General features: G+C 45.6%; 1 gene segment (V, D, J or C); it reads right to left on the bottom strand.

Moving 5' to 3' along the window:
- Nucleotides 1-1,640: 1,640 nt before the first annotated feature.
- Nucleotides 1,641-14,032, bottom strand: LOC125331496. The segment is given in 5 exon segments: nt 1,641-1,724; nt 2,180-2,289; nt 3,392-3,439; nt 3,894-4,157; nt 13,377-14,032. Coding segments are annotated over 5 exon segments (567 nt in total).
- Nucleotides 14,033-15,398: the final 1,366 nt, after the last annotated feature.

Raw genomic sequence — 15,398 nt, 5'->3', positions numbered from 1 at the left:
CTGGCAGGCTTTGTGGTGTTGCTGCTCAGCAGTGTGGGGTCAGATCCTGGCATGGTCCTCCCACATGAAGCACCAGGGCTTTTGGCTAAAAGTGTTTGACTCATGACCCTTTCCAAACCAGCTCTTTGTGAAGTCTGTGAGTCCAGCTGGGTGAGGGACAATCACCCCCACTGATCCAGTGAGGTTTTTCCTGCCACTGGGTTTGGGCATTGGTGTGAGGTACAGGCAGGGTTCAAGCTCTGCAGGGAGGGTGTGTTTCTGTCAGAGCATACTTCTCATTTCTCCCCCACAGAGAAACCTCTGGGGCTTCAGAAGACGTTGGAGAAATTGATGTCACAAACGGAGAACATTTCCCTTCCAGACTTGCCAGGACAGACAGAACCTGGAGGCAAAGAGGGTCCATTGGTGTCCTCACTGCAAAGCAGGTGCCTTGTGCTGCAGTGGCACTCGGGAGGGGGGGACTTGGGGACAGGACACCTCAGGGTCCTGTGTCCCCCACAGCAGCAGCAATCTGCCTCCAGGGACCTGGGCCCCCTCACTGTGGCCAAGCCATGTTTTATGTTGTCTTCACCCAGCACAGAGTCTGCCCTTGGGGGAGAGGGGCTCCCCCCTTTCTCTCCCTCCCCACTGTCCTCACAGGGACACAGCACCGATGTCCTGGAGAAGGACTTTGTTCCCACCCTCCAACCCCTTCCCTCCTCCACCCCAAAGCTCAGCTGAAAGGGTGAACCAATGCCTCGAACAACAAATACAAAAGACAAACACGTTTCTCATTTTTTTGTAAGAATTGTTTGATAACAGCATAAAGAAGTGCCAAGACTTCTTGTGGGTGCCAGTACAGTTCATGAATTAGCAGCATACAGATATCACAACAAGCACTGTTCCAAGGTGGGCACGCATGGACGGGTAAATATTTCAGTATATTTTTATGCAATTGTAATACAATGAACTTGGGAAATCTCAGGTTGTTAGAAGTAAACAAAAAGAACAAAAGTGGTTTGTATTTTTACTAAGCACAAAGCCAAATCTTAAACTGACTTAAATTAAGAAGCTGTTACAGTCAGATACACTTAAAAAACCCCCAAATATTCTTTTTCTTTTTTTTTTTTCTTTTCTGTGATAATGAGGTGACAGTTTCACTGAACTTGGGACTTCCTGGAGACCTGCAGCATATTCTTGAGGAAAAAAAAGGGGTATCTTGCTCTGATCTAGAAAAGGGTGGCAGGACAGTGCATCCTGAGTAAGTCTCCCTTTGTTTTTCAAAGTGTTTCATTTACACCTGAAAAGGTGTCTGGGGGGTGAACCCTAAGAGACATGAATACCCTAAAGCTACCAAAATAGGAAAAAATCATGTTCAGGTGATATTTAGCCTGCAGTTTTTAACAAACAGCACTGCTCCAGGCAGAAGTTGTCATTTTAATGCAAGTAACAAGCGATGTTTGGCAATGTATAATTATAGCAAAGTCTGCTTCATGCAAAAGAGACGCTGTATGGTGAATGACCCAGGCATCTGGAGGGCAGAATGCTGGAAATGTTTCATTTTGAGTACTTTTATAGCAATGCAAATAAAGCAACTTAGAATATAATGGCTGGTGTGATATGTAAGAACAGCAGGTGATGTCCCTTGCACAAGGAATGTCCCTGTGCTCCCTCTTGCTCACGATGGTCTCTCAAAGCAGATGGTTTTGGTACTTCAGGACTGCACCACCTGGTTACTTTCAGTCCTGTAACAAAAACAAAGGGATGTTAAATCATTATTTGGGTTACAGTCACAGCTGCACAGTTGTAGAGCTGAAGTGTCCAGGCAAGAGAAAGAGAAGAAAGAGACACTGGGCAAAAACTAATGTATTAGGACTTATATTAAAGTCAATAACCATCAAACTTTCCCAGCTGGAGACAGATGAGGGGTGAATCTGATGGATGAATGCAGGCAAGGGAAGAGATGGATGTAGAAAGAGAAGGGAGAAATGTCTTGAAAGAAAAAAAATTGCATATGGACAAGGAAGAGTACCTGAGGAGCAGATGAAAATGGTATGGCCAGAGGAATAGAGGGATTTTACTGTTGGCAGACAAAAGAAGTATGGATAGACTGCATAAACAGCTCTTCCAGAGAGAAGGAGCATTCATAGCTGAAGAAACAATCCAGATGTTTTCAGACCGGCCCCCCAAGCATACTCACTTTTTTTTTCTTCCACATAAGCATCGTCATGAGCACATTAAAAATTATTCCTTTCATTAAAACTATTTTGAGGCCCAGCTGTGATAAAGACAGTGTGTTCAAGTGTTCATCTGGAAAAAACAGAAAAAAACAAGAGCACTGAGACATCCTCGTGTTCCAGACAGACTTAAAAGCCCTTCTTGATGAAGCTGCTCCGTTGAGTGGTGGAGTCAGCTGGTAGGACAGGAAGGGAGATAGGGAGCAGGACTGAGAGACTTTAATTTCTTCTGTTCAGTAACCACTTAATTATCCAATACGCCAGTCTGCCAGCCATCTAACTGGTTTTAAGTACTGTGCATTGGCAGCCCTCCTTTCTCTTTCTAAAATTCTTAAAGATGGGCAGGGGGAAAGCAATTTTGATTTTAATCATAGAACAAAATTGTATTTGAATTTTATATTAATCCGAAGTTACAAAGCCATTTGTATTTGAAAATACATTGATCTGTCCTGGAGAAGTAGGGAGCTGTCAGCAAAAACTCATTGTATGTTTATGATTGAAAACCTTTCAGAGAGCTGAAAGGCTGATCCAATCAGCCGTGTTTACTGATGACTGTTTTCCTGAAATGGTGTTTTGGAAAGATTTGTGAGAGCACAGCTGTTCTGTGAGCAGGGCAGGCTCAGGCACGGGCTCTGCTCTTTGAAGTGGCACCAGCAGCAGATCCTTGGGCTGCAGCCCTGCCCTGACCCCTCCCCAGCCACGAGCTGAGGCAGAGCTGGCTTAAATGCGCCCCAGCTTTAGCGAAGCCCGAGCACAGCTGCAGAAACCACCTCCTTTGCTATTGCTTCATTAGGTGTTTCTGCACCCAAAAATAACCCAACTCTTCTGAAGTCTGAAATGTGGCAGTGCTGACTCATCCCAGTACCTGGAGTCACTCTGTGGTGGGCAGCAGCTCTGTGATGAGTCAGAGCAAGAGCATGTGGGCACTAGCTACATTGGTTGCATAAAATTATGCATATTTTGATATTAATTATCATGAAAAATGGATCTGGGAGGCTGCATTAACACCACGACTTTCAGCCTTGATATTTAAAGCCTGTGGGGGCCCTTTTGGAAATTTCCAGTCTGACCTTTTGCTTCAAAAAATTCTGCAAGCGGGGAAAATCAGCAAAAACGTGGGAAGGCATTTACTTTAGTCAGGCCAAACTTTTCTCCTAAAATGGTGTGTTACATACCTGTCCTGAAGTGCATGGACAGCCCCGTGACACAGACAGCGCTGGCACCTGCAGAGAGTAACAATAAATTTGATTAGCAGCAAAAATGTACTTCTTCAGAGGTTTATAAAGATAGCTCTGCTTAGAAGGACTAAATTAGAGTTTCTGGCCAACAAACCCTCCCATAAGCAGTCTTTTCTCCTTTTTTCAGGGCAAGCATAAAATATGACCTAACTAAACTTCAGTGTCCCATTGGACAGAGGAATTTCAAGCTTTCTATCCCCCTCAGCATGTTTTTAAAATCTCTCTGCTATGACTGTACCAGTCTACTGAAACTTAATCTTTTTTCCACCAAGGATGAAAGAGAGAGAAAACAGAAGCAACAAGGCAACCTTCCCCTGTCTTGTGGGACCATAGCAGAGCACGGCTCGCAAGGTTGGGAGCTGCAACCCAGTCTTGCTCAAACCAACAGCACAGAGCCCAGAATGCCTCCAACCCTTCACATGCCCAGCAATGCCATTACCACTCTCAGGATCCTCGCCCTCCAGCTCTCCAAAGCCCTCGTGGCTGGCACCACACTGCATCTCATCCCTCTTGGCCCAGTAGGTTGACAGGTAGCTGGATTCCTCGTGGTTCTCAGCAGTTGCCACCTCCACGACAGCGGATGTGTGCTGCTCAGCCGAGTTAAGAGCGAGCTTTTCAGGGGAGTAATCTGTGATAAGGCACATTTCCAAATCCTGGTCATCTTTAGAGGTCAGCCTGTAGACTGAGGGAGATGGAGTGACTTCTGCAAGTGGAGAAAAGAAGAGTCATTAGATGAGACTATACATTCATAGTTCCTTCGGTGTTAACATACAGTCACTTAGAAATGCAGGTTTCTCCATTAGTCCAGTGGGAAGTTGCCTGATCATTGGGACCTTGTGCTAGGACACCTTTAGAGAACCAAAGCATCTACAGCAGATGATGCAGAAGCTACTTCTTTTGACTTATGTTGTGTGGGAGGCACAGAGTGGCCAGGCAGAATTCTTGGAGCATCTGAAAAGTCTCGTGGACATCCACACCCTGGATGTCCATATCTCACCCAGCCATTCCTCTCGGTGACAACTCGCTGAACCCTGCTCTGCAGCCTGGCATCTTGTCCTGGGTGCACCCAAGGATGTGTGTAACAGGTGGAGAGAGCACAAGAGCAACCTGGCCTAGCAGAAGGTATCCCTGCCCATGGTTGGAACATGGTCTTTAAGGTCCCTCCCAACCCAAACCATGCTGTGATTTTGTGATTCTTGAGACAGCTCAGGGACAGTCTGCTTTTTCTGCAAATGTTCTGTCAAATCCACCAAATGCAAAATCCCACTTCCTCCCTGCGTCCTGAGGGGCAGTGGATAAACCACTAAATCTGAAGGCTGTCCACATTTACCACCGGTCTACTGACAGTGCTCCTACAGCAGAAGCTCGAGAAGCCATGGCAAAGTAGGAACAGGGGGTTGCATTCAGGGAAAGAAAGGGGAAGCAAACAAATATTTCCTTATGTTCCACTGCTTGACAGTGCAATACCAAATTTTCTTACAAAATTTTACCCTGCAGAGAGGGGTTTGAGGCACTAAAGACTGCAGATACAGGACACCTGGGGCTCAGTACTGGTTTTTTGCTTCAAACTCTGCTAGCAAGTCAGTCAGACTGGGATTTTCCACACATATCAAAACACAACCTGTGGTTAAACCCTTTTTTGCATATTTAACTTTATAAACTTGTACTCTAAAGACACACTTCATCTGATTCTATGAGAAGGTGTGTTCCTAAATCTTTGTTCATGGCTAACAGTAAAATGTTCCGGACACTGCAGCGCTCTCATTTCTGGATGAAATATCATTACAGACATAGTGTAGCCACAATGCAGATTTGGGGCTCTCAGCAACCCTGTGGCTGCATTTCCCATTGGCCTTCACAGATTTCAATGAGAGCTTCAGTTCACGTTTATAAACTGATTAAATGTTCTTGTGTAGGATTGAGAGTTTAGATTAATCTTTGCTCTCTCCTTGTTCACGCACCTCATTGATTATTGTATTGTACCTCACTAAGTGTTGTAGAAATACTGAAGACAGCTTAGCTCCTAGATGAAGAAATTTTCATTTCTTCCCATGGGGAAAGCCTAGAAAGTGTCTCAAAATCTTCTGTATCACTGAAATAAATGTTCCATTCCCAGCTGTTGCCACCTTAGAGAAATAGCCATACTTCTCTATTAATATGATCTCAGAAAAAAACTAATCCACAAAGCCCAAGGGTTCATTCTCTGGCCCATCTCCTGAGCTGTAATTCATCCATTCTAGCTTTGTCCTGGCTTTGAAGAACCTGATGAGACTCTTTGCAAACTGTGCAGAAATACAGCCTAATGTATGTTGGAACTCCCTTAACCCCACTCTCCACCTCCCATACTCCCAGTCAGTGTTTTGGAAATAGGTTTCAGTGATTGTTTGTTAGGGAGAGGAAGGCAGGAGCTGGTAAAAGGCTTGGTGATATATCCCTGTATAAAATACAGATGAGCCAGGGTAGATCATTGCCATGGGTACAGGGAAATGAAAGAGAAGAGGAGGAATTTATCAAGCTGCTCTGCTTCTTTCTCATAATGAGTACTGTGCTTTCTGAAGAGAGAAGTATCTACCTCTCTCTGAATTAGGGTGTTTTTCTCCCTTTCAGTCTGTGCAATGCTGTGATCTTGAACACATAAAACAATAAAGTCTGTTTTCCACAGGAAGCATCAGCAGTTTTGCAAAATATTAGTTTCCTGTTCTTACTCGGTGGCTGCCTCTGTTCTGGTGCTGCAGCTCAGTTCCTGTAAGTTCCTTTGTGTATTTGCCCACTGCTGTGAAAGTTTGCAGATAGTTTTGGTAAATACCATCCGCTCTAACCACAGCACTAGGACCTGTTATTCTGTCTTAATGAGCTGGTGCATGTGCTGGAGGTGTTGTATATTTATGCCCTCTATTTACAGGAAAGAGTGAGAAGTAAATAATGGTACTCTGAGCTTTCCATGCTGCCTAATTTTATCTTTACTAAAGGATGTCTTCCAGGTGGAAGAGCAGGAGCTGTTGGAATGCTATTCCTGCCCAGTATACAGAGGCAGCCAACTAGAGGCTGATTTCAGGGAGAGAGCAGTAGAACCCTATTCCAACATCAGACTGAGACCTGTGCCCTTTTTTTTTTCCCCTCCAACCAAGCTGCAGTAGAAATCCTGAACTGGTTTAATTCCCAGCTGGTATTGTGCAGAAAATGATCACATTCTCCATTCCTTCCAAAGCAAACCATCTGCATCTCTGGTCAGACTGGAATTGGTGCTCTTTGGTGTTCTTACCACTCCTCAGCCTAAGACATGATGTTCCACATCCAGAGTCAACCTGGAGCTATTGCCCCACTCTGGGGCCACCTGTACCCCCTGCACACTCATACAGGCCAATCTTGCCCCCAGAGGAGCAACTCCAATGAATTAACAAACACTTCAGTGATGTTTCCTGTCTGTCCTCCAATGCATGCTCTAAAAGGTCTACCAGAAGTCCTCTGTGAAATCAGTCATATTGTAGAAATACTGAAGACAGTTTAGCTCCCAGGTGAAGAATTTCTTTCCATGGGGAAAGTCTAGAAAGTGTCTCAAAATCTTCTTTATCACTCACAGATGAGGAAATAAGAGTTCCTCATTTGTTCCATTCCCAGCTGGATGCTGGGGTGACTACAGCAAGACAGGATGAACACATTTAGGACTGGAACTCTTCCTAGACTGTCTAGACTCTGTCTGGAGACAGGTAGCAGAAGCAGGTCCTAGTCCAGCATTAGCCAAGTCATCCAAAGTGCAGAGACTGAGGAAAGATTCAGCGTCTGCAAATGTGAATATGCTGCTTCACTGGCACAGTTCAGGCATCATTCTGGTCTCCTTCCAAAAAATGTGTTTGTTTTTGCCTCTGTAATTACACTTGGGGAAGTCAAACTATCAAAACCATCCAAAGTCTTTCTCACAAACCTTTTAAGGGAAAGATTTCCCACTGAACCAAAAGTAACAGTGAATTAATAGAGGAAGATACCCAGTATATGAGGAGAAATCAAGTGCTCAATGGAATAAATAGCTCTCTAGTATCAAACCAGGACAAATCCTGGGCTTTTAGCATGTGTTCACATTCAGAAAAAAATGAGATTAATTTTTCTTAAATTTCTTATTGGGAAACTGTTGCGCTTTTGATGGGATCCCCTTCCTTTTCAGACGAGGGTGAAAGAGCAGAAGAGGCTCCTATCCTGCAAAGTTCTTTCTTTCATAGTCTCATAGTTTTCTGAAGGCAGAGTTCAAGGGGGTTACATGATAAGGCCAAGCAGTAACAGCAGCAGCAGCAGTCAAACAGCAAGTAGAAAACAGCTTCTTCTTCTTCTCTAAACTTACAGAAGTGTGGATTATATTTGTTAACTGACCAATACGACTAACACATTAGTCTAGTTTTTCTTTTCTTAACCTATCCCGGTCTCATTCTAGCAGTCGTGAATCTTACGCAAGTGTTACATAGGTATTACACAGATTTTTGTTTATGGTTTCTATCAGCTCTTATTGTTTATGTGAACACTCTAAAAAATGTGAAGCACATAGTTCTATCTATATTTTGTCTAAAGTAAAGAAATTCTGTGAAAAGCAACACTGCTGCAGTAAGAACTGTGTTTAAGATTTCTTTGCTGCAGCACTCAGCATATATTTCTACTAAAAGTTAAAAATCTATATTTTTATTTCACTTTGGTGTGGCTTCATGTATCTCAGCTTATCCAAAGGTTTTAATTCAACCCTTGTGCTTTGGCTTTCCTCTGGGCCTGGGTCCAGAGGAGCTTTCACTCCAACAGGAAACAATACCCTGTTTGTGTTTATGTATGGATCTACTCATGCACCATCTAAACCACAGGAGAGAATTGCTACAATCTCCTCTGCTTCTCCTTTCAACAACATTAAGAAAAGATTTTTGGGAGTGAGAAGGAGCAATTCTGCTTATCTAATCCACTCTCTCATGGGTGACTGAGATGGATTAACCCATCTGTGTGACAATTTCCTGTAAACAAAAAGACTCGAAGTGGCTGTTTATGCACCTCCTGAGAACCTTTGTCATTTTCACAAAATGCTTTTCCGTGCATTTTCTTCCAAAATCAGACTGGTTTTCAATTGCCAGATCAAGTTTTCAATTATATATGGCAGAGGTTTTGTTTCCAGAAAAAAAATTCTTGGAATAGTATAATGGTTATGGATTTTAAAACAGAAAGATCACTACATATTCTCTTAGGCTAAGACTTAGAAAATGCAGTCTCTAAGCCCTTAGTCAGAAGAGCCTCCAGTCACCATGCCATGACTATTAAACCTGGACACCACCACCTTCTCTCACTGTTCTGTCCTGCAGTGGGTCACTGCCACACCACAGCCAAACCCTCCTTGCATTGCAAGACAGCATCTCTATTCCAGCTGGCTTTTGCCAAGGGAAGCTGAAAAGTTGGAATATGCTTCCATGAAATCCCTGGTCCGTCTACCCAACAAACAAATGATTTACCACTCCTGGGGTTAATATGGAGCAGAAAGCTCAAACTTACTTGGGGTAACAACAAGTTGGGTCCCAGTTCCAAACGTGGGTTTCGTGTATCCCTGGTTGGCACACTGGTGCCAGCCTCTACAAAAATGTGGGCAGGTTTTTGCAATGCATGCTGGCAGCCACGTCAACACACAGTCCAGAGCAGGGGATAACTTAAGGGAGCAATGATGAAACTTGCTGACTTAGGACACTATCAAAGTACCAAATAAATCTACTAGAAAATTATCAGGGTCAGAAACACAGAGATCAAAATTTTTTAAAATGTTCATTCATTCCCTGGTTACAGTTGTGTGGTGTTATATATTTTGGGGCAATACAAGGAATTATCTGCTTTTCCACCTGTAACATCACCTAAAATCCCAGTTCCCTCAGCCGGGCAGTTAAGGGCCACAGCCTTTCAGTCCAGCTTTTCTCCTGGGTATTTACTACCCACGTGCCTTGATCACCAACAAGGCTCTTTTTCCTAATGTCAGTTATATCCCTCTCCATCCCCATAACTCATGTGACCCAGGAAACCTTTGTGAGGACCCCACTGGCCTTGGTTACAGCTTTGTCCTTACAGGTTTCCATGGCACACTGTGCCCCTGCCTCGGGCTTGGAGCCTCACAGGCAGCCTGGTAACTCTATTTCTTGGGAATTCCCACTCTGTCTCTCAGCTGTGCAGTGCCTGGAGCATCACAAATGGTCCTGCGGCTGTGACAGCTCAGCAAACCTGCAAGTCTCGGTGGCAAACAGAATCCCCTTGCAGTATTTGTGGGTAATAGAGTGTCTGTACATCAGATAATCCAGCCAAAAGGCAGTCAAATCCATTCCAACACTGGTATTAAAAATGTTATAGTGCAATGCTCCTTGGTGGTATTCTGATACAAGCAAAGACCAGCTAAAATGGTGATAATCACCCCAAGTGGGTATGTTCTAAATCATAGAACCACAGGGTGGTTTGGATTGGAAGGGAACTTTAAAGGTTATCTAGGTGAACTCTCCTGGAACGACCAGGGACAACTTCAGCTAGGTAAGATTGCTCAGAGCCTCATCCAACCCGACCTTGAATGTTTCCAGGAATGGGGCATGCACCTCCTCTCTGGGCAGCCTGTGCTGGTGTTTCACCACCCTCACAGTAAAAAAAATTCTTCTTTAGCTCCAGTTTGAATCTACCCTCTTTTGGTTTAAAACCATTACTCTCTGTCCTGTCACTACAGGTTGTTTTAAAAACTTAATCTCCATTTTTCTTTTAATTTTGAAAGTACTCTGAAGAACTGAAAGGCTGAAATAAAGTCTCTCTGGAGCCTTGTCCAGGCTAAACCATCTAAACCATCCCTCTCAGCCTGTGCTCACAGGAGAGCTGCTCCGTCCCTTCTGAGCATTTTTGTGGCCCTCCTGTGCATCTACTCCAGCAGATCCTTGTCTTTCCTGTATGGGGACCCCAGAGGTGGACACAGCTCTGCAGGTGGGGTCTCACCAGAGCAGAGCAGAGGAGGAGAATCAATCCTTCAATCTCCTGGGCAGTGTTGCTGGGGGTGCAGCCCAGGATGGAGTTGGCTTTCTGGGCTGTGAGTGCACATCCCTGCCTCTTGGCCAGCAATGTAAATATCATAAACATCCTTGTTTTTCAATGCACTTCCATCTGACTTATATAATCTATTACTTTTCTTGAGGCCAATGGATAGATCCTTTAGGAGACAACAAATCCACATGACTGACTTCGCAGAGGAGCAGAACCAGGCTTTGTCTTAGCTGATCCCAGGAATGCAATTGGAGGAGGAGCACTGAAAGCATGTCCCTGCCAGCTTGGACAGCTGCCCTGAGCTAAATGCCACTGCTTGAGGTGGGCTGCAATGCCTATGACAGCTGCCATTCCCAGATCTTGGTGTGTGTTAACAAACCTGCGAATTAGTAAAAAAATCAGGATAAATGTACCTGGCAAAACCAGAAGTCTCGTCCCAGATCCAAATGTGAGTTTGTAATTACCTCCGTAGCCACACAACAGCACAGGCCTCTACAATATCCAGAGCAGTACTGAATGGAGCCTGCAGCAATTAAATACCCCACCAAAAGAAACCCACCCCCTACGGTTACAGCTCAGGAGAGACCCAATATGTGCATTTTTTGTGTTCACATACAATTATGAGTCTGGTTATCTCCAACTATTTCTATCCACATACTAGAAAAGTCCTTTTTACCTATATGAAACCAGTTTCACCCCTCCTCATTTTCCTGGTCTGTGCTGGCTTTCACCATTTCGCTTCACTTGTCCTCTGCTAGAGGAGCTTGATTTAGGAGACCACTTCCTGCTGACTTTCCAAGAAAATTCCTGTTGGCACATGTAAAACCTCTGCTGTGTTCTTTCTCAGGAGTAGGGAGGGGAGAATATAGCTGCAGCCATGGAAATCACTCTTAATACCAGTTGAAAATTCATAGTCCTGTTGCTAATATATAGCGGGGTGGCAAAGTAGGCAAAATAACTTGTGAACTGAAAGAAGCACTTCCACCTGGGAATCCAGACATACCTGGAGAAACCATGAGTTTGGTTCCAGCTCCAAAGGTAAGCTTGCCATAAGTCCCAGCATAGCACTGTGACACAGAGCTTTGCAAAATGGTGCACTGGGATGTGCACTTGCTGCATGAAGGCTGGAGAACATGGCAATGCAAGGTTTTATTGGAAGCAGCTCACAGAATCACAGAATCACAGAATGAACCAGGCTGGAAAAGACCTTTGAGATCATCAAGTCCAACCTGTGACCTAACACCACCTTAGCAACTACATCATGGCACTGAGTGCCACGTCCAGTCTTTCTTTAAACATGTCCAGGGACAGTGACTCCACCACCTCCCTGGGCAGACAATTCCAGTGCCCAATCACTCTTTCAGTGAAGAATTTTTTCATAGTGTCCAGCCTAAACCTCCCCAGGTGCAGCTTGACTGTGTCCTCTTGTTCTGTCAGTGGTTGCCTGGGAGCAGAGCCCGACCCCCACCTGGCTACAGCCTCCTGTCAGGGAGCTGTGGATAGTGATGAGGTCACCCCCGAGCCTCCTTTTTTCCACGATGAACAACCCCAGCTCCCCCACCGTTCTTCACAGGGCTGGTGCTCAAGACCCCCCACCAGCCTTGTCACCCTCCTCTGGACACGTTCAAGCATCTCCACGTCCTTCCTGAACTGAGGCGCCCAGAACTGGACACAGCACTCGAGGTGTGGCCTCACCAGTGCTGAGTACAGGGGAAGAATCCCCGCCCTGGTCCTGCTGGCCACTCCATTCGTGATCCAGGCCAGGTGGGCACACTGCTGGCTCATGTCCAACCTGCTGTCCATCAGCACCCCCAGGTCCCTTTCTGCCTGGCCACTGTCCAGCCACTCTGTCCCCAGCCTGTGGCACTGCAGGGGTTGTTGTGGCCAAAGTGCAGGACTCGGCACTTGGGCTTGTTAAACCTCACACTGCTGGACTCAGTCCATCTATCCAGCCGGTCCAGATCCCCCTGCAGAGCCCTCCTATCCTCCAGCAGATCGACACGTGCTCCCAGCTCACCAACGTTACTGGCTGCCACCTCAGCATAAATAAGCACTTCCTTCAGCCACTTCCTCCACCTGGTTAATTAATTTTCTGTGTATTCTGTCCTCTGTGTCCACACAGCAGCAGCCTCTGTCCATCACTGTGTGCACATAAAACCTCCCAGATTGTGTTTGGAGCCTCCTGACTGCTGCTGTTGAGTCTCACCACCCTGTGTCACCTTTCTACTCTCTTCTCTTGCAATGTCCACCCTCCTTTGCAGGCCACCCTTCATGTTGTAATGATTCACACTTAGAATCATGGCAACATGGAATTGTTTAGGTTGGAAAAGATCTCTAAGACCATCAGGTCCAACCCATACCCCAGCAGTGCCTTGTTCACCCCTAAACTGTGTAATTTAGCCAAGAGAGTCCAAATGCATCCTCCCAGTCCCCACAACTAACAGGAAAGATCCACAGCTTGTGTCATTCCCATTTCTGCTCTCTGGATCATAGCTCCCATTCTACACTTCCCAGCAGACACAGCAGTAACCCAGAGATCACTGCTCTTGCTTGTTGCCAACAACTTCAAGTGCGTTTCGCTCCTCCTTTGCAAACATTAACCCTGGCTTTGAGTGGACTGAAGTTTTCCATTGGGTTCAGTGTCCCAAATCTCAGAAATCTTACTTTGTCTTACACATCCCTGCTCTTGCATTTCACGTACTTGTTGTCACTTTTCCAATACTTCTTTTCCCCAGCATGGAAACATTTCTAGTGCACACTGGTTAAGCACAAAATCTCCAAATTATTGCCTGAGAACACTAAAACCACCCCAAATTTCTCCACAAAGCCCCTGCACTGCTCCTGGTGCAGCTGGAGAACAACATTGTCTGTATTGAGCCCAGCCTGGCTCAGAGGGGACACAACTCACCTGGGGCAATGAGAAGTCTGGTTCCACTCCCCCAGGTCAGTTTTCCCCAGCCTGCAGAAGCAGCACTGTGTGAGAGCCCTTTACAAAATGGGCCTCTCCATGCAGCCCCCTCAGGGGCTGTTGCAGGGCTGGGACACATTCAGTGCTGGAGCTGCCCCTGCAAGAGCCTCTGAACAGCCACACAGATTTCCACACATCTCCTCTGGCCTCTCTTTGCCCAAAGCCCATTTCTCTGTCCACATCCCTGGGGATAACTGCATTTGTTTATGGCCACTGAACACGTCACAGATGGGAAGCACCAACCCCTCAGTTATCAGGGACCAGTTTGTGCTCCCTGCCCCAAAGGCTGCTTGCACTGGAATGGCAAAAGGGAAGGGAAGAAGCACCTGGAGGCAGCCTGGCCTCAGGGTCCCTGACACAGCCCACCTTCCCAGCAGCCCAGATTTCCAGCTCCAGGAGGCATCTGTGCAATGCCAGAGCTGCTCCAGCGTTTCAAGCCTTGCTCTACATTTCAGCATCTTACATTGCATCTGGTGTATGGTGGTAGCTGGAGACAACCCCAAGACAAACACAGACAATCCAAGAAGGATTATAGCAATTTAGATCAGAATGGTGCATTTCACTCAGCTGATTCCTTGGGTTCCCAAGGCACGGCGCTAAAAGCCCACCTGCTGTTCAAACCTATGTCCACCATAAATGAGGTAAATACATATAAACGTGTTTCTTACTTGGTTTCACAAGCAGCTTTGTCCCTCTCCCAAAGACGACTTTGTAGGCATCATTCACACAGTGAGAAAGGAGCCAACAAAAACCACCCTTGAGGCCATGGGTTACACACTCACAAATACAGGTTGTCTGATCCAGTCACTGGAACCTGACCAAAACCAGCAGCACTTGCTTCATGGAAAGATGGGGCTGTGGGTATTTAAGTGCCTAATCCAGCTGCTACTTCTTCATGAGTTGCTCTGCAGTCTGGGATTTTCAGAGGAAGAGAAGAGAAGCCAGGCAGTCTTTCAAGCCTGTCTAGAGCAGTCATTACACCACAGCATTCCTCTCCTGTAATAATGACCTAACGTCACTGAAGGATTTAAAAAAAACAAACCCCAAAGAAAAGAAAGGTAAATTCCCTAGATTTTAAAGCAAGGAAACCATATTGTGTTCCCTCGAGGTTTGTCTAATCCCTTGCATATATTCAAAGCACGAAGTATCCAGAAAATTTGCCAACACACAGAGAAACTACATTTAAGATTTCATCCCTTTCTAAGTGCATTTAGCTTACATAAGTTTCTATTTGAACCTCCGAGTCTAAACCCGTGCTCCTCATTTCTTTCCATTTACTATTGTGTGCCATGTAAAAAAATTCTTTCATGCCCACATTTTCAGTGCAGTGACAACATTTTATCAAATGGGCTGTTGGTTTCATGAAGATTGATATGTGGGGCTCCTTCCTTTGTACATGCTCTGATCGTCCCTCCACTCCACGTTTGAATAATTTCCCCGTTCTGCATCTGTGAATCTGTGCCGATCCCTGCAGCTCCCAGAGCTGCTGCAGCAGAGACAGAAACCGGCCTGGAATGGATAAGGAGTGGCACTGCCTGCAGCACAGCCCCGTCTCAATTCAGAGTGAGGGGCAACTCCCTCATTTACGCCTACATGGACACTGCAAAATACCTCAAGGAAGCCAAAGCCTTGGGACAAACCTAAAGACAAGACCTGGGGGCTTCTGGAGAGCTTCATTGTTACATTCACGGGATTTTTTAATGTTAAACCATAAGCAAAAAGAGAAAAATGAAGGAATTCCTGCCCCTGTGCCACTGGCTGCCTCTGGAATCCCACTGAAAGCACAGTTCCCTTTCCACAGGAAAAGGGTTGCTTTCTCTGCACAGTATAATTTTTGACACGCTTAATCACCAAATATCCCTGTCAGCCCTGCAAATGTCTTTGGACAAAGCTCTTGCACAGCTGTCAGATTCAACAGGCTCAAAGGCACTGCTGTTAGCCAGAACAAGGGAAAATCCATAC

This window comes from Corvus hawaiiensis, chromosome 1 (genome assembly GCF_020740725.1).
Source record: "Corvus hawaiiensis isolate bCorHaw1 chromosome 1, bCorHaw1.pri.cur, whole genome shotgun sequence".
In the NCBI taxonomy this organism is placed as follows: Eukaryota; Metazoa; Chordata; class Aves; order Passeriformes; family Corvidae; genus Corvus; species Corvus hawaiiensis.
Note: the sequence above shows the minus strand (reverse complement) of the source record. Positions and strands in the feature narration are given on the sequence as shown.